We start from the raw sequence: 25,400 nt of genomic DNA on the forward strand, positions 1-25,400 counted from the left end.
CTACATGCATGCATCTAGTATTTCTCCAACGGAAGGACTGAAAAATATTTAATGTTTATTAAAATTTCGAGAGAGAGGGCTAAGGAATATTTACATTTTGCTAAAGTATAAAAGCCTCCAGTGATCCTTGCTGACTCTGAACAATACTCTGAATTCTATGTTGGTATTTAAGATGGCAATAATGGTTTGAAGTCATAAATACCCTTTAGGAACCTGTAAACACTCTGCAGTCAGTACCCTTTTGGGCACTTATGTCTGTTTTAATGGGCTGCCCTGTGCAAAGTGTGCTTTCAATGTACCTTCTTATTGAAGGGTGGAGCCCACCCACTGTACCTCTTTTGGTTGTAGGAGGGAGCACTTTGGAATTTTCCCCCAGTAGTCATCATCAGGAACAAGTTTGTCATCCATGAGACGGTAAATGCAGTTTGTTTCTATGATAGCTGTTTCATATAGCTCATCTTCTTTTGGGTCTCCAGCAGCTTGGGGATAAGAACAATAGGAGAGTATCACATTTTACCCTGACGTGTTTAGAACAATGACCAAAGGGAAAAGAAAGGAGACTCAAGTCTAATCAACTTCTGAAATAAAATAAACTCTCACATTGGTAACTGGTTTGGCCACCCAGGAGCTTCCAGAAGTCTTTGGCTGCATGAGTGTGTGTATTAATCCCTTCTTCAATAGTTTGGATATAAGTAGCTCTACATCCAAGTTCCCTCTTTGTCTGAATTAAAGTTGCAAGTTCTGAGGCCTAAAAAAAGAGAGGAACACAATTACCTGGGTAGAAAGCCCCACATCTAGACAGAGTGGCACATGTTAAAATCAGAGAAGAGAAACATTGTGTCTGCAAGAAAAACCTGTGACCACAGTCGTGGGTGGATGCTGGCTATTGGAGCTTTTCAATAAAGGCAAGACACTATACATAAAGGACGGGTGATCAATTTTTTTGAGCAAGACACTATAAATAAAGGATGGGGGGCATCAATTTTTTTGAGCAATAGTTCTCAATCTTCAGTATTCCATAGGTCATGTGGGGGGCTTTTAAAAAATACCCATTCTTTGGGCTTTATTATGCAGGACTCTCTTTCAAAAGGTCTGTGGGAGAACTTCATAGGAACCTAGGATAAAGAAATTGAAGTGGGCTTGGCACCTGTAGCTCAGTGAGTAGGGCGCCGGCCATATACACCAAGGCTGGTGGGTTCGAGACTGGCCCGGGCCTGCTAAACAACAATGACAATTGCAACCAAAAAATAGCTGGGCGTTGTGGTAGGCACCTATAGTCCCAGCTACTTGGGAGCCCAAGGCAAGAGAATCACTTAAGCCCAAGAGCTCCTGACTCCATGGCACTCTACCAAGGGCAATGACAGCTTGAGACTCTGTCTCAAAAAAAAAAAGAACTTTGAAGTTGAACAAGTTCCTTTTTTACACAGGAGTAAGGTGTAGGTAACAGTCCTTCTAAAACATTCCCGTAAGCACCTCATGGAAGCTTGTGTGAGAGACATTCACGAAAAGAAATACCACCCATCCCTTCGCACTTGAAAGACACATCTGGCACACTTGAGAAGCTTTTTAACAACCTGACAACCGAAATAACATTCCATGGGTGTACAAAGGAGATGTTACCTAAAGCGTTTTTATTTTTAATACCAACCTTGGCCTTTTCAATGACGTTTGCAAACTCTCCCACCCACAGGAAGCAGTGGTGGGGAGACAGCAGGAGGAAGCAGTCCCCGCTGTTGAGGGACGAAGCTCGGGGTTCCACCAGCCTGGTCTGCACGTGTCTTCTCCCTGGACACGAGGCAAAGAGTTGCTGCTGCTTTTCCAGATGGGAGGACTGGGATTGGGATATACTCCACATCCAATGCGTTCCTGCTACAGACTCCTTCAATCCCAAAGAGTCTGTCTATGTGACCCTGGGCAGCATGGGGGGCTTTAAAATGGATGCCGTGATGGCACTATCCATCAGGTCCCCTGGGGTCTCCACACTCCTCAGGACCACATGTGGATTAATTAAGGGCCCGTCCTCCGGGGAAATGAGCAAACATGCTCCTGTCCCCTCCTCCCTCTATTTCCAGGGCCTTTCTCTCCAACCCAGTAACATCCTCTATGCTTAGTGAGACTCCTGAGCCAGGCACCCCTTTCACTTAGGGTCTCCCCGTCCAGAGCTTTTACTGTGTCCACAGAGAGGTCTCCATCGGAAGGATGCATAGCCCTGCGCAGCTCAACACCTCCTCCTGGAGATTTGTTGATGTCCTTCTTTCCCCAGCTACACCCTGGTGTAGTCTCTGGGGTAGGACATGCCGCAGAGATCGGTTATGTGGGCTTCCCACTAGTCTTTGTAAAAGGACAGTTGTGCAAAAGGCACCAGACGCCATCAGGAAGGCAGAATATTTCACCCACTGTCCTCCTGAGGAGTCACCTCTAGAGGCTGGACACCAGGAGGCAGCCACATTCTCTCTTCAGAGCCCAGTAGGATGCAGATGCCAGTGGAACCCAGGGGGGCTTCCTTCTCTCCCACCTTCCCTTGATTCTTTCCCTAAGAATTTGCCTTTCTCCCTCTGGCCTGCGCTGTCTTTTTCTTATCTCCACGTGGAGAAGTAAGTAGAGAGCAGAGAGCCACTCTGGTGACACTGGGAACCATGTATGGCTGGGCTGTGGGGCAGGGCAGGGCAAGGCAGGTGTAGAGCCTGGGACTCCAGAGTGGGGGACTCCTGGGTCTGAATCCAGCCCTGCCACTTGGCATCTGCTGTGACGCTGGACATGTTACGAATCTCCCAAGCCCCCCGTGGGCATAATATTTCCTTCCTCATGGAATTCTGGGACACTCAAGTGAGAGGGGGTGGCACAGCACGCGGCACACAGGAGGTTCTCAAAAAGCCTGCACTCCCGTCCCCGTGCAGGGAATCCGGGGAGTAGTCAGGACTGGGACGTGGCCAGGTGAAAACCACTGGTCAACGTGCAATTCCTCCAGGCTGCCCGCGGTACCTTTGATCTGTAGCAGCATCAGCTTCTTGTAGGGCACCGCGCTGTTGTTGGAGTTCTGCTCCGTCAGGTTGACGCTCCGCAGGCAGACGCTGCTGAAGTTCTCTTTACTGGCTAACCCTGCCAGAGTGACTTCCGAGAAGTTGGAATTGGAGGACCCTGGGCAGGTTAAACAAGGAAACACAACACGGGGGGAGGCAGGAGTGTTAGTCAAAGGGACAGGACTTACAACCAGAAACGTCATGCCATGCAAAGCTTAGACACTGCGTTAACGATTAGACACGGTCCTGATAGGCTTGTCGGCAGGAGTCACACCTCACCATGCCGAGGGACAAGAACTGAGCGACAGTGTGGATCAACTACCTTCCTAGGAAACCAGGAGCTAAACTCATGATGCAGTTGCACAGAGAGTCATTAGAAATACTAACAACTTTGCGACATTGGACTGTATCCCCAGGGATGACTATTGGACGTCTGTCACCAAGCGTCTCTTAGGACACTCCGTAAGGGATGATTAGGATCTAATCTTCTTCTGGTGGCAAAGTGATCAACTAGATGACACTCGAGACCTTCTGCTCGCAGACCTAAGGCAGTAAGCCCTTGGGTTTCGAAGCATACCAACAGACATCTGTGGGTGGATCAGGCCCCATCAAGCCATCCCCAGAGCCCCCAAAAGTGGAGGCAGGGGAAGAGTGTGTAAAACTTGTGCCAACAAACCTTTATGTCTCCAACTTAATGTTCTTAAAAATGTATATATACAGTTATTTCGCTAGGATTAGGTTTGAAGAAAAATAGTTGACAATTCATATGGCGTGGCGATTTTGGAAGATATTTTCTTAGGAAACGAGTTATAACCAAGAGCCTCAACCACATCATGTAAATGCTATTTAACATATTTCTAGGAAAAAGGTTAGGAAATAGATTTATGAGTGCTGTAGAAAAATGAAAATTACAGCAAGAATATTGAAACTCTCAGGATTACATGTGCTGTTTCTGAACTATGGAAGCCCACGTCACTGAGCAGTGTGGCTCAGCCTAAAGTGGGAGAAAGCCCCTACAAGCTGCTTCCTCAGAGCTCCCAATACCCCCCCCTCCATCCAACCCACAGCCCATTGAGGGGGCCTACCAAGATCAACTTGAGAAGGGCTGGCTTCTGTATTAATATAAAAATGCAGGATCAGAAAAAGCAGTCATGGGGGCCGTTTTCCCATGAGAGATCAAGCACTTTACTGTTGAATAAAATGAAGTGGAGAAATGTGGATCTACAGAGCCGAAAGTGGGCGGAATCACAATAACCCACACACGTCCTTCTCCTCCAACCTCCCGAAAGGCGACTGAACCAACAGAATAATTTGAATGAACCAACTGAGTAGATGATTCACCCTGTAAGAGTTTCTGGGAAGAACCTTTAAGTTCCAGGCAGGTGTGCAAGTGTGTGTGAAACCTCATTCATTTTTATTTCATGAGTGTTTTTCGCAAGGCAGAAAAACAAGAAATGATGAAAGTAAGGGAATAAGCAGCTCGCCAGCACCTGGCGGCCCCCAGCACTCACTCTTTTCCACTTTCATCCTCTTTGACTCCATGAAGGCCACGTTAAGTCTCTGCTCAGTATACTCCTGCAGGAGGTCGTCTCTTGCCGCCAGCATCTTCAGCGGGTTTTTGGAAGCCTGGACCCGGCGCTTGGGCCTAACTGAGCGCTTGTGCTCAGCCACGGAAGACGTCAATCTGTGGAGCAAAGCAGAGCCCGGGTCTTAGCCTGTGATTCCAACCTTGCCTGCTTTATTGCAGGTTCTTGTAATTTTATTTTCAGATTTCCTTATAAATCTTAAAGCTCTTTGCTTCATGGCTACTCCCCAGGCATGGAGTCTCAGCATCGTGGAGATGGAAGGAAGATTCAAGTCCACAGAGTTCACATCCCAGCCATTCCCAGATGCCCCCACGCACTCACGTCCCTGGGCATCTGCCCAGAGGGGCATCAAGAACCTCCAGGCAGCTGTAGGGGTGGGGGAGCTCTTCCCTCTCCTCATCACGCCATGCACGTGTTCTAATTCTCTCTTTGGAATCCCACACCCAGATCTCCTTCTTGTCTCTGGCAAGCCCTTCCTTGCTCCTTGATTTGATCAGTTTTGCTCCAGACTACACTTTTTCCTTCTGTAAGAGCCTTTCTGTTCCCTCCTCATCCTTCTGTGACTCGCCTCCACTCAACCCCTTTTCTCTCTCTGAAAAATAACCACAATTTAGGAGAGTCTACTGAAAGAAAATAGGCTCCACAAAGCCACCTGTGACTACTCTGCTCCCTCACAACACTTCAGGCTGGAAAACCAGACTTAGGGAGGTGGGCACACCCCAGTTACGTGATCTCGCAGTGGATAGCTTCCACCTGTTAGGGTCTCTTATGACACCATCCCAGGTCTGGGCAAGTACACAAATACATGCTTAAGTTATTATATGTAACAATTTAAACAACGACACTGGCTGGGGAGAAGTCTGAGAAATGCTTAGGCAACTATTTGTGTGCAAATTCCAAAATACTATTTTTTTTGGAACCAGTCTCATTCAACCCTGGGGTTGAGGGCTGGGGTGTCAGAGCTCACAGCAACCTCACACTTTTGGGCTTGAGCAAATCCTCCTGCCTCAGCCTCCTGAGTACTGGGACTACAGGTGCCTGCCATAATGCCCAGCTAATTTTTCTGTTGTCTTTTTTAGTAGAAATGGGGGTCTCGCTCTTGCTCAGGCTGGTCTCAACCTGCTCGAACTCAGGTGATCGCTGACCTCTCAGAGTGCTAGGATTACAGGTGTGAGCCACTGTGCCTGCCCCCAAAATATTACTTTGATGTGGGAAATCAAATATTCATTTTTGTTAAGGTAAGAAATTGAAACAACATGAAATATGCAAAAAGTGTATCAGGAAGGCTTTTGGAAAAAATGTATGATGATGGAAGAGACAGTCACTCTGATAACTTCCTAGGAAAGAGCAAATCCACGTGGTAGATTGCTGTGGGCTTCGCTTCCCCAGCAGACACCTCCCTGCTTCTGGTAATAGCATCTGGGTTTTCCTCCTGGAAACCACCTGACCCCACCCCCACGATGGCTCTGCAGGTGATACAGTTCTGGCCAGTCAGGGTCTTCTATCCTTTTGGCTACGGTGATTGGCTTAGGGATGAACTTAGGGCTCAAACTGGAGTCATGAACATCAAATGCAGAACCTCTGCTGGGACAACTGTGAAGAGAAGGCTTGTGCTGCGTTGGCCAAGTGTGTAGCCTGTGAATCCAGAGGCAGGGAAACTTCTGTCACCAGCTGGTCATAGCCTGATGGCAAGTGAGGCCACCCCAAAGAAAAACAGCCGAGAGAGAGAGACCATGTTCTGAGGAGCCAAATCTGGGGTCACACCTGCACTTTTCAGCAAGCAAGCCTGCAAATCTCCCTACACCTTTCTTTAGCTAAAGTCAGGCTTGGCATTTTCCTCTGACACTGGCAACTGAAAGAATTCTAAGGCCATAATCATTTTTCAAGGTTCGGTGGGTTAGTCATGTTCTCATGTAAAGAGAGACTCTTGGACTTAGACACCACTAAGAAACCCTCAGATCTCCTGCTTGTAAGCTGAGTAACATTCTTTCCTGATTTTCTAGTTCACTGTCCTAATTTGAGGCCCTGTCATCCAAATATTTTTCAAAGTTATGAGTAAGAATCCAATATGTCAAATGAAAGACAGGTGTAGAAATCTCTACTGAGTGATAGTAATCTAAACAGTTGCAAAACAATATTCAAGGTATGTGGAAAATCCGGCGACACCATCTTTATGGAACCGGACGAACATCTGTGGCACAGGTGCCTGAAGCCACATCTGGGCTGGGGTCTGCGTGTTTTATCGACCCCGCTGCACTGTGTGCCCGGCTCTAGAGAAATAAGAGGCTCTACTGCAGAAGAAGATCCCATGCGGGGGAATCCTGGTGAGAGCGCCATGGGGAGGCAGTGAAGGAAGCCATTCCTGGTGGGAGAAAGATGGAGACCAGAAGAACTCACCTGGGTGCATAAGGATCAAAAATAACATCGAAGTCCTCGTCTACCTCCACGGGGCTTCTTGGTATGTTAGAATCCACGTTCCGGTAAAATTTGGCAAAAGTTTCATCGTCATCCAACTTCATCACCTCTTTAACAGATTTGCCGGTGACAGTGAGCACCGTTTCCTGCATCCCACCAACTGTCAAGGGACAAACAGGTGACAAAAAGAGTTTCAGAAAAACAATTGACTCCAACTATGCCTCCTACTACTTTAAAAGCTATTCCCCCGTGGAGAGAACACAACAGTGTTATACAAACTCCTCTGGTTGCTTCCTGCGCCCTTGTACGACGTCTCACATAAGGACGTCCCATTTGAACAGCCTTGCTTGGTAAAAAGGTGGGAGGCAGGAGGCTCATTTTGTTGCCCATGAGTTCACTAAACAATTCTAACCTCTTAGCAGTTTCAACTGGAGGTAGAACTGGGCTCAGCTTCACTCTACATCAGGGTTGGCAAAGTTCTTCCAAAAAAGGCCAAGCAGTAAATATTTTAGGTTGTATATGCGGGACGTGAGGCGGGGTGCTGCATGTGGCCTACATTGCAACTACTCAATTCTGCTGTTGTAGTGCAAAAGTAGCTGCTGAAAACAGGTCCCCAAATGGGCATGGATGTGTTCTAATAAAACTTTATTTACAAAAACAGGTACACACCTCATCTGGCCGTAGCTACTGTTTGTTGATCCACATGGGCTAGGATATTGTTTAAATGCACGAAATACATTTTTTTGTTGTTTTAATTCCTTGCTTAGCCAGCTTAGTTATTATTACCTTATACTTCAATATGTCTGTTTAATAGTAGTTATTTGTATTATTTTCATCTTTTTCAGGGTCACTGTAATAGCAAGGACTCCCAGGGCCCAGTATTTGGTAAGTTTCAAGTACTGGACCTTTTCCCCAAGAGACAAAAGGCTATTACTGCATATCATTCTTGTATTTTGTGTACTTCATTGTCTCTTATATTGAAGTATTTATTCTAACATGTATTTTCTAGAGTTTTCTTTTGGAAATCATAAAGAAATATAAGAAATAGTACCAGCTTTTACCTTACTGGAAACTGATACCTACACTTGAAAGTTTACCAGGCCAGCTCAGGATCCGATTGGCCTTGCATATATGTGATATAATAACCTGTTTCCAGGGTTATAAGGAAAACCACTGAGTTTCCAATTCTGACTGGGTGACGTCCCAAGGGTTTTGGGAGTCTCTACTTTAGTACATTGTCAAGTGAATTGAGGCTTAATAATCCAAATAGTCTTGACTAAAACCTCAAGGCATCAACAAAGATAATGATTACAGTAAGAATTAGTAAATCCATAAGAGAAAGAAGATAATTTAGCTGGGAGGAAAAAAAAGAAAACAGAATTATTTGGATTTGGAGATTTTGACAGTGATATCCTCTGACTTCTGGCATGTACCTTTATTATTCAGCCTTCTCAGGAAGGTTTCCAGCCTGTCCAGCTTCAGGTCGGATTCCAACTGCATCTCTGGTTTGGCTTCAATATCTGGGCAAGTAGAAATTGTGAGTGAGAGAGTGTCACTAAGGATTCCTTCTGGCCGGAATCCCCTCGGTGTGCTGGGCTTGGTGACTTACCTTCTAGGGGTTTGGAAACTGGTGTAGTCCCCCTTGTTTTACTGCAAATGGGGGATGCCACTGGGGTTATGGCAGTGGGTGACGCCAAACCTGCAAAATAAACAAAGGGGCCGTTGAGCTTCTAGGGATCACTTCCAGAAACCTCCAGGACCTGACGGATCTCCATGACTACCAGTGTAGACTGTATGATGTGTAAGAATTTACACTCATGCATACACACACAGGTGCTTTCGGTAGGTATTACACCTACGTGGTACAACCACAAATGTAGATAGGAGTTTGTGGTTTCCTAGGACTGTAGTAGCTGACAAGCCAACATTCCAAGATGAACAATGGAGGATCAGAAAAACATGTCCACAGCCTGTAAACTTGAACAAACGGAGTTGTAACTTACGAAGGCCCTTTGGGGATGCCTGGGGTAATTGAGGAGAAAGTACATTTCACCATCTCCGTAGAGGAAGTTGAGAGTTTGTTGTATCAGACCAGCCAGCAACTGGCCCCCAGCACTGGAGGGAGGCGCAGTGGCCTTGGGACCCTTATACAAACAGTAACCCCAGGGGTGTCAACCTTTCAGAAGAAAGACACAGACCAGTATTCATTGGAACTGATTTGTAGTGGTGGGAGGGTCCTAACCTTTCTGGAATGGCTGGAAAGTGGTGCTCAGCTCTCTCCTATATTTATCTAGAAGTAGGGTGGGAATTTTCACGAGGGCAAAATGTAAAGGACTTACACAAGGGAAAGAAAGGAACTGTAGCATAGAGAAGTTATCTGGCCGGAACAAGAAAACTCAGTAAAGAGAAAGACAGTATTTTATCTTAAGCTAAGTAAAGAGGGTGGAAAAGGGAAGTAATTGACGCATTTACAAAAAAAAAAAAAAAAAACAAAAAGAGATACAGATGTTCTTTGTGTTCATCTGTGATAAATATGAAATCCTCAGATGGAATTGCCACTTTCCACATCCTTGGGAGAAGAACATCTGGAGAGTGTTCAAATCAGTATTACTTACAAAGAAAAAGTAAATGAATGAATGAATGAATGAGTGCTCTCCTTCCTCCTGGGAACTGGAGAGGTAACTAGCACAGCCTTACAAAGTGAAGGAAAAATATCGATGAGTTATAAAACCCGAAGTGTCAGGGAACAGTCTCGAAGCTCTTCTCTTTACGTACGTATATTTGATGGATGATATCAATGAAAGTTTAAAAATTTGTTTCACTTTGCAGATTTGCAAAGAGTTTATATTCGTGAGAGATATATTTTCTTAAAAGATAATAAAGATAAATAAAATTTGGATTACAGGATGGGGCAGCGTATCATTACCCACTGAGAGGATGCTTCAGAGCTATCAGATGAGCTCATGAGCTCTTTAACAAATGGGACCAACTCAGAAGGCTGGTTTCCGAAGCAACCAGAGACACTGTCCCTCTGTTCACAGGGGCGCTGGGCAAACCCTGCACCTCTGGCCCCCTCTGCTGACCATTCAGGCAGTGGCACTGTAAGAAATACGAATTTTTAAAAAAGGAGCCCCTGGAGTTGGAGCAAGACACGACCCAAGCCCTCCCCTGTGCCTCTTTTCAATGAACTCTAGATGCAGTGACCAGGCACCTGCTTTGCTTTGGGAATGTTTTCATGTTGTTCTTATTCAAAGGCCTACTTAGAATACTCTTCTTCCAGGGGAGTCCTAGAATACCACAGAAACCTGTGGGGTGCTAATTGTTACAAAGACTCTAGGAATATGGAAAAGGGGAAAAGTCCTCATGGGGCTCGGGGGGAAGAGACATTTCTGGGGTGAGGGAATGGGCATCAGGTTCTGTGTGCCCCCTGCCGTACCGAGAGGTGGTAACTCCTGATTGCCTGATGGTTCTGATGCTGCTGTCCTGTAGAAAGCTGATTTATTCTGCCGGGAATGTAAATCGGATGCCATATTACTACACACCAAAAAGAGCTAATGATCCAGGTGAAATATATAGCCCAGCAGGTGATCGCGAATAATTAGAAATCTAGGATACAGTTTCTCCATTAGATTAAAAGCACAAGAAAATTATTTCCTGAACAAGCCATAGAGCATGTTCAATAAAAATTCCCAATTTATTTAGGAAAATGTGAAAGCAAACCCAAGCCCCGAGGGATAGAAACTATTCCTTCTCCAAACCTGCACAAGAGCAATCGGCTTTCTCTGCTTTATCAAGGGGGTCAAGGGGAGGGCTATTTGGTAGTAAGGGCCTCCTGACAAATGCATTACCATTTTTAAGACTAGAGAAGGGAAAAGAAACCAAAGCAACAAGTCATCAGGACAAAAGTCTAGGCTAGAAGGTGGGAAATCTGAGCTCTGGTTCAAGTTCTCGGCTCCAGTTCTAGTTCAGCAATCTGTGCCTGATTGAGGGTATATGTGTGTTAACAGAGGGATAGGGGACTTGTTAGAGTAGTTGAAGGATTCTCAGACAGTTCTGTGATTTGAGGAAGAAAGCAATCAAATGCTGCCTCATTCTGTGAGAGCAGATTATGTTCTGTTATCCTTTGACAATTCCAAGGAGAGGGGAGAACGGATTTGTTAGGAAGGATTCTTCCACTGAGATTCCAGTGAATCGCCACTCGGGGTTCTCCCTTCCTGCCTCTCTTCCTTCCGCAAACTTTTATTATGCGCCTATAGTGAGTTAAGTACTGTAAGAGTCAGGATCCCTGAGGGTTTTGATGAAAAGGAAACAAAGTTATACGTATGTGAAGACTAAGTGAATGTGAACACTTTTACTACTAAGTTAGAAATATGCTTTTAAATAACAGCTTAGAAAATAAAGGGCTACGTATATTGGCAACAAAGGGACTCCACCTTTTAATCATTTCCTGCAGAATATGAAATAAAAACTCCCAACACCCCCACGGTGCCTCAAACCTCTCTGAGACTTTACTAACATGTGGTATGTCAATTTCCCAAATCTTTGCATGCAGTCTTCAAATCAGCTCTGAGACTTGGGCTGCCAGGGAATGACCTTCAGCAGGGAAATCCCACCTCCCTGGATACACTCTCTAGACAGCTGTTAAAGCTGCAGCCCTAACCTGTAGGCTGTGGACTGGTACCCATAGGTTCCATGACCTGTTAGGAACTGGGCTGCATAACAGGTGGAGAGCGATGGATGGGCCAATGAGCGAAGTTCATCTGTATTTACAGCCGCTCCCTGTCACTGGCCTCACCTGAGCTCTGCCTTGTGTCACATCAGCAGCAGCATTAGATTCTCACGGGGGCGTGAACCCTGCCATAAACTGTGTGTGAGAGATCTGGGTTGTGAGCTCCTTATGAGAATCTAACACCTGATAACCTGAGGTGGAGATGTAAATTTCTCCAATAATCCTGAAACCATCTCCCGGTCTGTGGAAAATTGTCTTCCATGAAACTGGTCCCTGGTGCTTAGAAAGTCTCGAAATCGGCCTTTGTAAGCCAGAGAAATCTGGCTCAATGGAAAGGGACTTAGGAATTAACCTGAAAGAGAGACGAGATAAACTTCTTTATTGAGAAAGGCTCACCTGGGCTAAGGGGTTGTCCTGTCACAAGAAAACAGGAACCGTTTAAAAGAAATTATGGGAAAAGACCATGATTTGGTAGCAGATTTGCAAATGCTTTTGAAACCTACAATTGTACTCTCTTTCCAAACGGGTCAAAATGAAATAGTGACAAAATGAATTATGTGTTTTATGTTGACTATGGCACTGAAGACAGGCAGTTTTTAATCTCATAAAACCAACATTTATGTGATGTCAGTAAGTTTAAAAATCTAAAAGATGATGGCTTTTTTTTTTTTTAAATTAAGCCATGTGTAACCATCACCTCCCTGGGGCACGGGCGAGTGTCCTCAGCAGTGTGGGGCAGCCCGTGTGCGCATGCCCTATGGAGGTGATGGTAACACACACACACACACACACACACACACACACTCATCTCTGACCTTTCTTTACCATCCTGCCAGCCACCGTAAACTGGGTGGAGTCGTTGGCTGCGCCCCGGCCTTTGGTCTTCCAGGCTTCCTCCCTCACTGTGATCAGATGCTTCCTCTCCTCAATGGTCATCTGGCTCTCTCGACTTTCTGTGACCCGCTGTTTATAAAATGCACACAAGAGAAAACAGGAGACAAGAAACGGTCAATGTGCGGCTTTTCCCCTGCAGCGAAAAAAGCCCACAAAGGGGAGTAACACGTGATCCAAAGACGTCCAAAAAAGTTTGAAACGAGCTTGGCTTCCCTCTTTCCAGGCTGGCTTAGAGGTCACCAGTAACAATACTGAGACTTCAGGTTAAAACTTTTTTTTTAAAGTTTGAAAATTTATTTATTTTTATTATTAAATCATAAACACATAGCTCATGTATACATGACCTATGCATTAAAGCATCTGGGGGGTGCAAGGTGCTGATTTCATATAGAATCACTACCGCTGACATCACACTGGTTAATGTATATCTCATCTCGTTTACTTACTAATAGATCCGACAGGTAGTTTTGTTTTCTTATTTACCTGTTTGGAACACTGCCACACCAATGATGCCTTGGAAATGTAAACAATAAAAATATAGATTGTTTCCAGGCCCTGCACTTTCCAGGGATTTAAAGTGGCTCAGTCTTACCCATCCAGTTAAGCTCAGTGAACTGGGAGGTTTTTCTCTGTATATACTCACAAAGAACTTGACTGATGTGGAAAACTTAGTTTGTGTAAGTCCGTAAGGAGCGCAGAGGTAAAACAGGGCAAGCTGATGAGGGGTAAGGTGACCTGTAAGGTTTTCTGGGACTCGGCATACTTTTTCCTATAGCAGTGATGTCATGGGGCAGATAGGCAACCAACTCAGCCCACGGGAGTGACTCTGAGCCACAGTATGGCTGATGTTGGGATGAATTAAGCTGCAGATGCGACCTGCATCTCCACTACTGAGAAACATGAAGTATTAATGTTAGGAAATACTTTCAAACGTTTCCAGCTGGGGATCTGGAGATCCCTGCCTCTTCCATCTCTAAGCCAGTTGGTGATGCTCATTTGCCCTTTGGTTGGAGACCTTGAAGAAAGCAAAGGGGGAGAAGCCAGAGGGTCCTCAGGGGACCAGGAGTGGTGGAGAAGCACAGGACAGGCCTGGGATAGGGCGATGGGGCTTAAGTGGAGGGATGGAGGCAGAGGACAGGGCTCAGGGGACTCAGGGTTGACTAGGCTGGAGAGAGAGGTTGGGAGAGAACGTGGATGATGGTAGCAGGTGACACTGGGTAGGAGGTCCTTGAATACTGGCAGGACAGAGTTTTCTCTCCCTCCTCCTTCATGCCATCTCTCCTTACATCACAAAGCCCATCTCTGGCGGGGCGCAGGGCAGGTGAGGAGTGGGGAGAGGCACAGGTGCTGTGGGGCTGACACTGAGAGGGGAGGAGCCCCCAGGAAGCCCCCAGGGAAGCCTCCTGGGTCTCCCCTTTTGCTTTTATTTCAGTCTCTTCTTACACTCAAAAATTCCTGTCTCAGTCTATAACTGAAGATTAACTTCTTCCAGCAGTTTTCCCAGCTTCTCACCCTCTGTGGAAAGTTTTCCTTGGAGAAGTGAGCACGTGTGGATCAAAATGATCTGAAGGCCCTCCATGGTCAGAATGGGAGGACCAGGAGAGCCCCGAGCCGAAACACATCCTAGTGGCTCAGGGATTCTCTTCCTCCACAACTTGCCATCTCATGCGGGCACATTAGATGACCCTTGGACCTTAGATGACCAAGAAGAAGGAACTTCCACATTAATTAAGCACAAAAAGAGAGTGGAGTTTGACACAGTCCAGTTTCTTAGTGCCCTGGAATGATGGAGTGTTCCAGAAGAAAGAGGCCTTCCTCTCCTTTCTAGCAGCACAAAACCAGGTCTCCACTGGGAAAGTCTGGTTTACACCATCAGTGTGGACACCCTGTTTATCTATATAAGGTGGGGGTGGGGAAGTCAGGGAGGAGGGGTGAGGGGTAGAGAGAAGAACAGAGGGAGGAGGGGGTGAGGGGGCCAGAGGCCACAATTAGCAGGCCTGGAAAAGGATCCTGAGAGTGCCCTGCCTGTAATGGAAATTCTTCTATCGTTATAAATGTTACCAAAAAGTTACAAAAAATTAAAAATAAAAACCACTTTTTCCTTAATGTTTCCCATCATGACTGGCGGGATGCCCCTCACTCCAAGCAAGCCTCTGAATCATATTCCCTTATAAAATAAACTAGGAGGCAAGCTTGCCAGGAAGACTTCATCAGAATTCAAGAAAGAAAATAAGTTTTCTTTGAAAATGAAGTGCCAGGCATGGATGTTTATCAAACCAATATGGAAGGTGGCTTAAAATATGTCCAAGAAACATACCAAGTGCCGAGAAAGTTGGCTTCCCCAAAGGTCCAGACAATACCGGTGCTGTGGTGAATTAACTAAGGCCTCTCCCAAGTCCAGGGTGGAATAGGGGGTGTGGTGAGTGACTCAGGAAAATAGTTTCTTGAATCAACAATTTCCTTCCCAAAGCACTTGGGCTTCCCTAGAGCAGCTGGTACACTCAGTGGGTATGAGCCCTGGGATGATACAACCATTTTAGAATTTAAAACTTGGTTTGCCAGATCTAGGTCAAGAAAGAATATTTTTTTAAATTCCCTTCTAAATGATAATGTTGAACGTGAAAGTTTTTGTTGCTCTAGAAGTTTCTACACAACTTTGCTACTTAATGGGGCTAGGTGAGGGGTCCCTAATTCCTGCTATCTGGCTTTACATGGCTCTACCAAGAAATAAGGAATATACAGTTTGTTTATTCTTCAAAGAATCTAATAAAACTTATTTAAGTCACTGTTATATTTTAGAACGTAAAAGAACTCAGGATGTGAAAAACAAATGAACATCTTCATCTTTGTCTATTTGTTTTTATTATTAGCTTAAAACTTCATGATTGTAATTTTTTTTTCCTTTTTTAAAGTTTTTTATTAAATCATAACTGTGTATATAATGCATTTATGGGGTACAATGTGTTGATTTTATATACAATTTGGAATGCTTGCATCAAACTGGTTAACATAGCCTTCACCTCACTTATTTAATTATTGTGTTAAGACATTTATACTCCATATTTCCTGCTATCTGGCTTTACATGGCTCTACCAAGAAATAAGGAATATACAGTTTGTTTATTCTTCAAAGAATCTAATAAAACTTATTTAAGTCACTGTTATATTTTAGAACGTAAAAGAACTCAGGATGTGAAAAACAAATGAACATCTTCATCTTTGTCTATTTGTTTTTATTATTAGCTTAAAACTTCATGATTGTAATTTTTTTTTCCTTTTTTAAAGTTTTTTATTAAATCATAACTGTGTACATTAATGCATTTATGGGGTACAATGTGTTGATTTTATATACAATTTGGAATGCTTGCATCAAACTGGTTAACATAGCCTTCACCTCACTTAATTATTGTGTTAAGACATTTATACTCCATACTTAATAGATTTGACACGTGCCCTTGCAATATATACCATAGGTGTGGTCCCACCAATGACCCTCCCTGCATCCAACCTCCCCCCTCTCTACCCTTTCCTCTCCTCTTCCCTCCTTCATTTTCCCTCTTTATCTTTCATATGAAAGTGTGGGTGATTATATATTGGTTTCAGAATAGTACTAGGTACATCTAAATTTTTCCTTCCTTATTTAGAGAAGGACATAATGTGGGTGGTCTTAAGTATTGTGTCATCTTCCAGGAGTAGTTGATACATGTTTAGGATTGACTGGAACAGTAAGAGAAGGTTGGGGCAGAGTCAGAGCAGAAGCCTGTGCTGTCCTTCATTCTTTGGAGTATATATCCCATGACTACGGTGGGGAGAGATGGAGAGAGAGGGTAGAGAAATAAATGAGTGTGTATTAGAAGGTAGTGAAATAGTTGGAAAGAAAGGAGGGTCTTTTCTCAGGAAAGGGCAGAAACTTAGTCGGACACAGCTTGAAAGTAAGCAAAGGATTAGTCAGAAAGAATGCATTGGGGTTACACCATGTTGCACATGGGTATGCCTCTCTCTGTTCCCCACCTGAGAAGTTACAAAAAAAACTCAATGTTTCTTATACAGGGATGTGATCCCCCAAGAGCGAGCAGAACTAATGGGTCATTATTAGGCAGATTTATGGGTACAACTCTTCTATTTCTGGAGAGTTTCATGAGAAAAAAAGTCATCTGGGTTTTAAATATTTATCCTTTTCCCATCTAGTTAAACTATAAAAGGAAGAAATATAAGAGCGCATGTGAAATAATAGAAATAAGGTCAGGTGATCAAGGAGTACTTCTCGGTTTTCAAAAATGCTAGCGTCATTTACAATTCTCTGTACTGTTAAAGAAATCTAGCTTTGTCTCTTCCTTAGGAGAGGTCTCGGACCATCCTCATTGCGTGCAGCCTCAAGTGGCCTGAACAAAAGACGAGGAAAAGATCACAGGTCTTAGGCTTGGACTTCAAAGAAACTGTGATCCAGTATTGTTAGCATCTACCAGCTCCCAAGTTGAAAGGAGGGGAATAAAGTGAAGTCTTATTCTGGTGCAGCCCTGAGGCATTCAAGGACAAGAATGTGTGTTGAAGCCCAACACAGAGACAAATACTCTATTTTCTTCCTTCAACCTTTGTGTTACAGAATGTTAAGACACCAGGAGAGAAAAGGAGTAACCTGACCTTTGAGAATACTGATGAGCTAGTGGTACATAACTGGTAAGTATGTATTTATACACAGCTAGGAAAGTTGGCAAAGGGGTCAGAACACATCATTTTTTTTTTTTGAAATTTTAATTCTGAAGTGATAAAATATAAATGGATTCCAGTAATTGTTATTTTTCTTTAAACTTTAAGGTATATAAAGAGATATTCCATGTTCATGGATAGAAAGACTCATTTTTTTTTTTAAGTTGGCAGTTATTTCCAACTTGATACATAAATTGAATGCCGTCCCAATCAAGTGCAGTCCCAGTTAGATATGTTTTAGATATTGATAAATTGATCTAAAGTTTACATGGAAAGAGAAAAGACCCGGAATAACTGACACAATATTGAAGGGGCAGTAGCCAACTGACAGTAGCCAACTTCAAGACTTATTATAAAGCTACAGTAATCAAGCCAGTGTGCTACTGGTGAAAGGATAGAAAAATAGATCAACAGAACAGAATAGAGAGCCCTTTATCTTCAACAAAGGAGAAAGGTAAAATAATGGAGAACAGACAGTATTTTCAACAAATCATGCTGGATATAAAAAAAAAAATAATCTAGACAAAATCTTACTTAATGCCATTCACAAAAATTAACTCAAAATGGATCACAAAGACCTAAATGTAAAATGCAAAACTGTCAGACCCCTAGAAAATAACAGATGAAAATCTAGATAACCTTGGGTTTGGTGATTGGTTTTTAGATATAACGCCAAAGGAAAGATCCATGATGGAAAGAATTGATCAGTTGAATTTTACTGAAATTAGAAACTTCTGCTCTGTGCAAGGTACTGCTGAAAGAATGAGAAAACAGCACAGATTGGGAGAAAATACTTGCAAAAGACATATCCAATAAAAAACTATATTCTAGAATATTCAAAGAACTCTTGAAACTCAACAATAAGAAAACAAATAACAAGCAGGCACAACATTTGAACAGATTCTTCACTAAGCTCTATGGATGCAAAATAAGTGTCTGAAAATCGGCTCAACATTCCGTTAGCAAAGTCCCATCAGGAAGGATTTGCAAATTAAAACAAGGAGACACCACCGCACATCTCTTAGAATGAAAAGATCCAAATCCTGACAACACCAATTGCTGGTGAAGATCAGGAGCAACAGGGACTCGCATTCATTGCCGGTGGGAGTGCAAAATGGCGCAGCCACTTGGGAAGACAGTTTGGACGTTTCTTACAAAACTAAACATACTTTAACCATGTGATCTGGCAATCACGCTCCTTGATACCCAAATAAATCTAAACAAAAATCTGCACATGAATGTTTACAGCACCTCTCCCTCATAATTGCCCAAACTTGGAAGCAATTGAGAAATCTTTCAGGAGGTGAATGGATAAACTATGGCACATCCAGACAATGAAATACTATTTGGCATCAGAAAGAAATAAGCTCTCAAACTATGAAAAGATACAGAGGAACTTTAAATGCATGTTAGTAAGTGAAAGTCACCAATCTGAGAGGGTTACATCCTGGGTGATTCCAACTCTATCGCATTCTGCAAAGGCAAAGTAGAGAGACAGCAGAAAGCTAGAGGTGGCCAAGGACTGAGCCGTGAGAGTTTTGAACAGGAGGGCACAGAGGAATTTTCGGGCCATGGAACTACTCTGCTGGAGATTATGATGGTGGATACAAAGCCGAGAGATTGTGTGTACGACCCTAAGAGGGAACCTTGACCTAAAACACAGATTTGGGGGAATAATGAGGGGTCAATGCAGGTTCATCAATTGTCACAAATACACCACTCTGGGGGGGGTGGGGGGGACATTGCTAAAGGGGCAGTCGGGGGGAGGGCAAGGATATATAGAAATTCTTCATACTTCCTGCTCAATTTAGCTGTGGACCTAAAAGTACTCTAAAGAACAAATTTAAAAAATATAAAGCTGTCCCTTGGTATCTGTGGGGGACTGGTTCTAGGACACCCCTGCCCCAGACACCAAAAGCCACTGATGCTCAAGTCCCTTACTTAAAACAATGTGGTATTTACATTTAATCTATGCACTTCCTCCTGTATACTTTAAGTCATCTCTTTATTACCTATAATATGAAATACAATTGAAATGGTAAGTAAATCATGGTTTTTTTTTTTTTTTTTGCAGTTTTTGGCTGGGGCTGGGTTTGAATCTGCCACCTCCAGTATATGGGGCCTGCGCCCTACTCCTTTGAGCCACAGGTGCACCCTAAGTAAATACTTTTTATACTGTATTGGTTTTTAAATATTTGAAATATTTGTATTTTGTATTTGTATTACTTTTATTGTTGTGGTTAACTTTTTCACTCGTATTTTTGATCCTTGGTTGGTTGAATCCTTGGATGCAGGACTAGCAGATACGAATGACCCACTGTATACACTTAAAGACTTTAGTAATGCAGATATGAATGACCAACTATATACATTCAAAGCCTTCTCCTTTAAGCCTGAACACTGATTTATTCAGAAGAGGCGGCCACTCCTTTTCCCATTCGTGATGGACCGGTAAGTTTGCTCAGGATTTCAGCCTCTTTGGGGTGGACAACCAGCTGGGATTAGGTGGCCTAGGCTCTTACCACCAGCATTTCTAACGTGAGGGGAAAGGAATGTAGGAAACCGGAGGGAGGGGCGTGTCCATGTGTGAGGAAGTGAGGTGAACAGGAAAGGCGTGCCAAACACCTCTCCCCGTCAGCTTCCTGTGTGCAGCCCTGAGCCTTTCACTGGCTGGTGACTGGCCCTAAAGGAACACGGCAATCATGAAGCAGTTAGATGGGACCTGATGAGCAGACAGAGGCTGTGAGTGTGGAGTGACGGGATGAGGTCCCACAAGGAGGAAGAAGAGAAGCCGGGGGTCATGGAAAAATGGATGCAGCCGCGTGGCAGAGATATTTTGACACCAGGGCCATTCCAAAGGGACTGAAAAACAGTGTTATCCTTTCAGCTCTAAAACTGAGCACACCTCATTCACCCCCAGAGTTGCTCAGCCCAGCCAGGTCTCATCTCTGCAGTGGGGCTCAGCTGGGGTACAGGGTGGAGAGGGCAGGGGCTGGGGACCTGTGGTTTCTCATTTTAATAGGCCGCTGGGCCGAGCTCACGTTGGATGGCCTTTGCTGGAGCAAAGACACTCTGGTGCCTTTCCTGGCTTCATCAAGGACATAAAAAGCTTGGAGACTAAACGGAGAACTTTCCTCGTAAACGAGATTCATAACACATGGACCATGGGGTAAATAAATGCCATCAGGTCTACCTGACAGTCTGAGCCATGGATGGGGTGAGTGTGATAAATACAGGGCTGGACAACTAAGTTCACGAACTCAGCCTAGAAAAGGTGCCTCATTGCTGAGTATCACTATGGTCATCTTTGAAGCCGTCCCCATGGCCATCTGGTGACCGTCGTGATATTCAGCAAGGAGGTTTGAAGAACTAGGTTGACTTCAGGAGCTTAAATATCTGACCTCATATATGAAGAACTAATTACACACACACACACACGGATGCACGCTGTTACAGACACACACACATTCTCCGATTCTCTCTCTCTCGGAATCACAGTTAAACACAGCAAACGAGTTACTTCCCCAGATGAAACACAAGTTCCTCCCTACTGCTCAGAAATTGCAATGAGGCTTAATAGGCTTTTCCTCACCTGATTAATAGATACAAAAGACAGGTATTTATGGGCAGCAGGAATAGCAGGAGAATAAGTAGAAGCATACACAGGTTCCTATAGAGCAAAGCAAGAGGATTAAAGGTGAAAAGAGAAGGTTTATCAGAGCAGGGCACCGTGGGGGTGGGGGTGGGGGTGGGGCAGAAGAGAGACAAAACAATGATTTTCCCAACATCGTTTTGTTAATTGACTCATTGCAATTTCAGTTCTCCTTTCAAGAACCTTTTTTTTCCTTGAATGCTAACGCTACATTAATCCATGCAAGCGCATCGATATTCCTGAGTCAGTTTTGCGCAGTCCTTAAATGAGTTAATTGATATAAGCTAGTCGGTTACAGGGAGGGCAACGGGGACTTTCATCGACGTTTTTAACATTTAACATAGAAGATCATCTTCTTTCAAGTCATTACATGACTTTAATCATTACATGACAAAAAAGAGCATCGAAGGACCCAGGATCAGCTCTCCATCCTGGACAAAGGCCGGATCTTGCACAGGAATAGGAAAACTCCACAGAGAGGGCACACCGGGAACCTCCCGTGGGGAGGCGCAGCTCTGGTCACAATCTAGAGGGTCCCTATGTTAGAGTCAGGCTTACCCAAAGCAGATTAGAAATGGTATTATCATCTGCAAATCCTCCTTCTTCCTGCAGGTTAAAACAAACAGGAAACATCGCAGAGGATTGGAAGAGAAGGACTTCATTAGGGTATCACAACCATTTCCAAGCGTTCTGGGCCTGGGTTCAATGAGAGGCGTGCACATGCGTTCACAGTGGCGTGGCACAGGCAGCAAGCAAACTCACCCCTTGCCAGCACAATGACAATCTTTAATTTAGACCTCACAGCCTCAGATCTTTCTCTCTCTCTCTCCCAACCTTGCTATTTCAAGGGACACCATTCTCCTGGACTGTGATTGGAATTTCACTTTTGGCAGACAATCAGCACGGAAACAGGGCAGATTTGCCTTCCCTGAATTTTCTGGGGATATCATTGATCTTGGCTGGATTCACTGACCTCATAACCACTGAAGCACACAATAGAGGATCAAATCCCCCGTCTGGAACTCAGAACTAGACACAGGGTTTTGGTGGCCAACTCTAGAAAGGGTTTTTATTTCCCGGAGAAAAAGTCTGGGACGCTGAAGGATCAGCTCACAAAAAAATCCGGGAGTCCCTGTGTATACCCTCGTGCAGAACTGGCCAAAATGGGGTTGGGATTTTAAAGTAATTATTGAGTGAAAATAAATATGGAACTGCAATTTAGTTGTAACAGAGACTCCTGCCAAATGGCTTCTTTGACTTTGCTTAGTTTCGTGTCTCTCTCTCTGATGGAGTGAGTTACCCTGGAGAGAACTGGACACAAATCATGCTCCAATGTACACGTTCCATGCAATGCAGATGAGGCCAAATCCACCAGCCAAATGGCTTTACCATCTTTAGAAGTAATTACATACGCTACAGAAAATGTTGAAGTCAGGTTAGCACTGACTTAGACTAAACCAGGGACAGAAGGAAGATAAGAGTGGCAAGGGGAGGGGGAGAAAGAGAGAGGGAGAGGGGGAGACGGAGGGTTGGGGAGAGAGGGGGAGGGACAGAGAGAGAGAAAGAGAGAGGGAGAGGGAGAGATGAAGAAAGAAGAGAGGAGAGAAGGAAAGCACCTAAATAATTTTTCATAGGAAATTTCAGAGCCAGCTTAGGTAAATAATGAGTGCTATTGAGCTCCAAATCATCAGTCTTCAAATTCAGAGGGACAGAACTGGAAAGCAAGGAACTGCCTCTAAGTTTCACAGTCCCAGGGACACGAGTTATCTTTTAATACAAAAAAAGAGAAAACTCTAGCTTAGGTTCCCCTAAATCTGTTCATAGGCCCAAAGAAAACCTTGCCATGTAGGACATCAGATGAGATGCTGGTTAGAGCACCCAGACTTGCTTTCTTTGGGGACCAACCCTTTGGCAGAAACAAAACGGTTCTAGATTTTCAAGGCATCCTTTTATTTATTTATTTTTTTAAAGGACTGGTAAATTTAAAAAGTAGTTAAGTGGCCGACTTTGTATTGTTACTGGGCAGCGCTGACTTCCTTGCTGTATAGATTTGCTGAGGAGCCGACAGCAGTGACTTACAGGGTCCCCCACAGGGTGCTGCTCACAGGACTAGGCTTACTGCACATAAAAGGAATTCAGAAACTGGGAAGCAATAAACCGACCCCCAAACTGCCCTTGGTGGTAAAGATGCAAGGTTCCAGGACCTCTCCTTCAGCAAGCCTAGAACAACCGCATGCAGTGAGCTCCCATCTGCAGCACCGCGTGCCCCAAGAGTCCTCTCCAAGGCAGCATTCACCCAGCAAGCAACTCACAAGTAGGGATTTGTCAAGCACTCCACAGATGTTTAGGGACTTGCCTTAAAAAAGACAAGGTTTAAGGCACCCTTGCTGACCACACTGGGGCACAGGAGAAGGGTCACTGAAATATGCAGATAGCCCTTGGGGAGGAATGCACCCAGGGGTTGTCAGAGGCCATCTGAAAACCACCTGACCTCAACAGAACTTGATATTTCCCAATGTCACTACAAAGGCCTAAAATAGATCAGCTTATTTTAACTTCAAAGAGCTTACTGTCTCAGGCCCAAGTGAACTAGGCCACTGAGGAGGAGGAGGAACAAGCGAGCTCACTATTGCTACAGAGTCAGCAGCCTCCGTGGCCCCGGGACAGCATTTCATACTTGAGCCTAAATCGTGCTTGAGCCCTGGGCTTCGGGTCACTGGGTTTTCTATCTCAAGGGTACCTGTAGTAATTCCGCACCTCTCTCCTTCTAAAACTCTTAGCCAGCTGGGTGTGGTGGCTCATGCCTGTAATTTCAGCACTTTGGGAGGCTGAGGTGGGAGGATGGCTTGAGCCTAGGAGTTTGAGATCAACCTGGGCAATGTAGCAAGACCCCATTTCTAAATAAATAAATAAATAAACAAAAATAGGGCAGTGCCTGTGGCTCAAGGAGGAGGGCGCCAGTCCCATTTACTGGAGGTGGTAGGTTCAAACCCAGCCCCGGCCAAAATTTTCAAAAATAAATAAATAAATACATAAAATAATAAAGTAGCCAGGCATGGTGGCATGCACCTGTAACCCCAGGAACTACTGGAGAGGCCGAGGTGGGAGGACTGCTTGGGCCCAGGAATTCAAGGCTGCAGTGAGCTATGATTGCACCACTGTACTCCAAGCCTAGGTGACAGAGCAAGACTCTGTCTCAAAAAAAACCCAAATAAGCCAGCAAACAAACAAAAATCTTAGCCAAGCGTCCAGTAACTTCAGATCTACTTAAAACCTTCTTGTTTTTTGTTGCCTATGATGATCCCTCACTCTCCTAAGTGCGCAGTGCACCTATTTCACTGTTTACAAGGAATCCACCTTTCTTTTGTGTTTTTTGGCTTCATTTTAGTTTCCACCTGGCTCCATGGGGCTCCAGCACCTGACCAGCTGGGGAGTTTTCCTAGCTTCCCCAGGGACTAACCAGTTACTTGGAACTGCAGGCTACCATGATATACTAGGCAACAGGTTATTGCTAGTGAGGTATGTGTTAAAGTTATGTTTGGACCAATGATTTCAAGATTATGATGAATAAAATTTCTAGGCACTGGGGATAAATGGGCACATGAGGGGCCCATTTTTCTTTTACCTTAGCATCTTATTCTTGAAATCTATACTTCACATGGTATGTAAAAAAACTATGCACCTGTGTATACTCTTAAAATATCTGGTTATATTTAAGACATTTACAAATGGATTCAATGTCTTTAGTTATTATCCTTAAAAACATGTTATCTTTCAAAAAAGAGAATTGAAATCACCATGCCAGGCCGGACTCGTGCCTAGCTCTCTAGAAGGCTGAGATAGGAGAATTACTTGAGCTCAGGAGTTCAAGACCAGCCTGAGCAAGAGTGAGACCCTGTCTCTACTAAAAATAGAAAAACTGGCTGGTCATTGTGGTGGATGCCTATAGTCCCAGTTACTTGGGGGGCTGAGGCAGGAGGATCACTTGAGCCCAGGAGTTGAGGCTGCTGTGAGCTGGACTGATGTCACAGCAATCTAACCTGTGATCAGAGTGAGACTCTGTTTCAAGAAAAACAAAAAGAAGAAATTGGAATTCCAGGGTTCCAGTGTAACTTACAAAGACACACAGGTGTCGCATGAAATAGTTCAGGAAATCCTGATCACAGTTTTATGTGTACATCTATCTGATTTTTATTTAAACTTCCTAATGCATAAAGGTCACATTTCATAATTCCCCTCTACCACGGATGCTTAATTTATTTAGAGGTAGAAAGGGTCTAGGTCATCACCTAATTGGAAGCATTTTTTTCTTTTCTATTTGAAGACTTTTGATCCTAGACATTGGCCAATAACTGTGTGACCAATATGTCCTTTAATGACTGTGTCACCACTGTGTCC

General features: G+C 44.2%; 1 protein-coding gene across 1 annotated transcript in view; it reads right to left on the minus strand.

The window, feature by feature from the left end:
• Positions 1–25,400, minus strand: part of SVIL (supervillin) — a 237,409-nt gene that overhangs the window by 25,497 nt on the left and 186,512 nt on the right. Inside the window, exons 19-27 of the mRNA XM_023511420.1 lie at positions 12,566–12,713; positions 8,631–8,720; positions 8,455–8,541; positions 7,004–7,181; positions 4,532–4,704; positions 2,983–3,138; positions 1,649–1,785; positions 601–748; positions 334–479 (exon numbers count right to left, since the gene is read on the minus strand). Of these exons, the coding sequence (XP_023367188.1) occupies positions 334–479; positions 601–748; positions 1,649–1,785; positions 2,983–3,138; positions 4,532–4,704; positions 7,004–7,181; positions 8,455–8,541; positions 8,631–8,720; positions 12,566–12,713 (1,263 nt within the window). The remainder of the gene's footprint in view (positions 1–333; positions 480–600; positions 749–1,648; positions 1,786–2,982; positions 3,139–4,531; positions 4,705–7,003; positions 7,182–8,454; positions 8,542–8,630; positions 8,721–12,565; positions 12,714–25,400) is intronic.

Source organism: Otolemur garnettii, unplaced genomic scaffold (genome assembly GCF_000181295.1).
Source record: "Otolemur garnettii isolate 467f Iridium unplaced genomic scaffold, OtoGar3 scaffold00019, whole genome shotgun sequence".
NCBI lineage: Eukaryota > Metazoa > Chordata > Mammalia > Primates > Galagidae > Otolemur > Otolemur garnettii.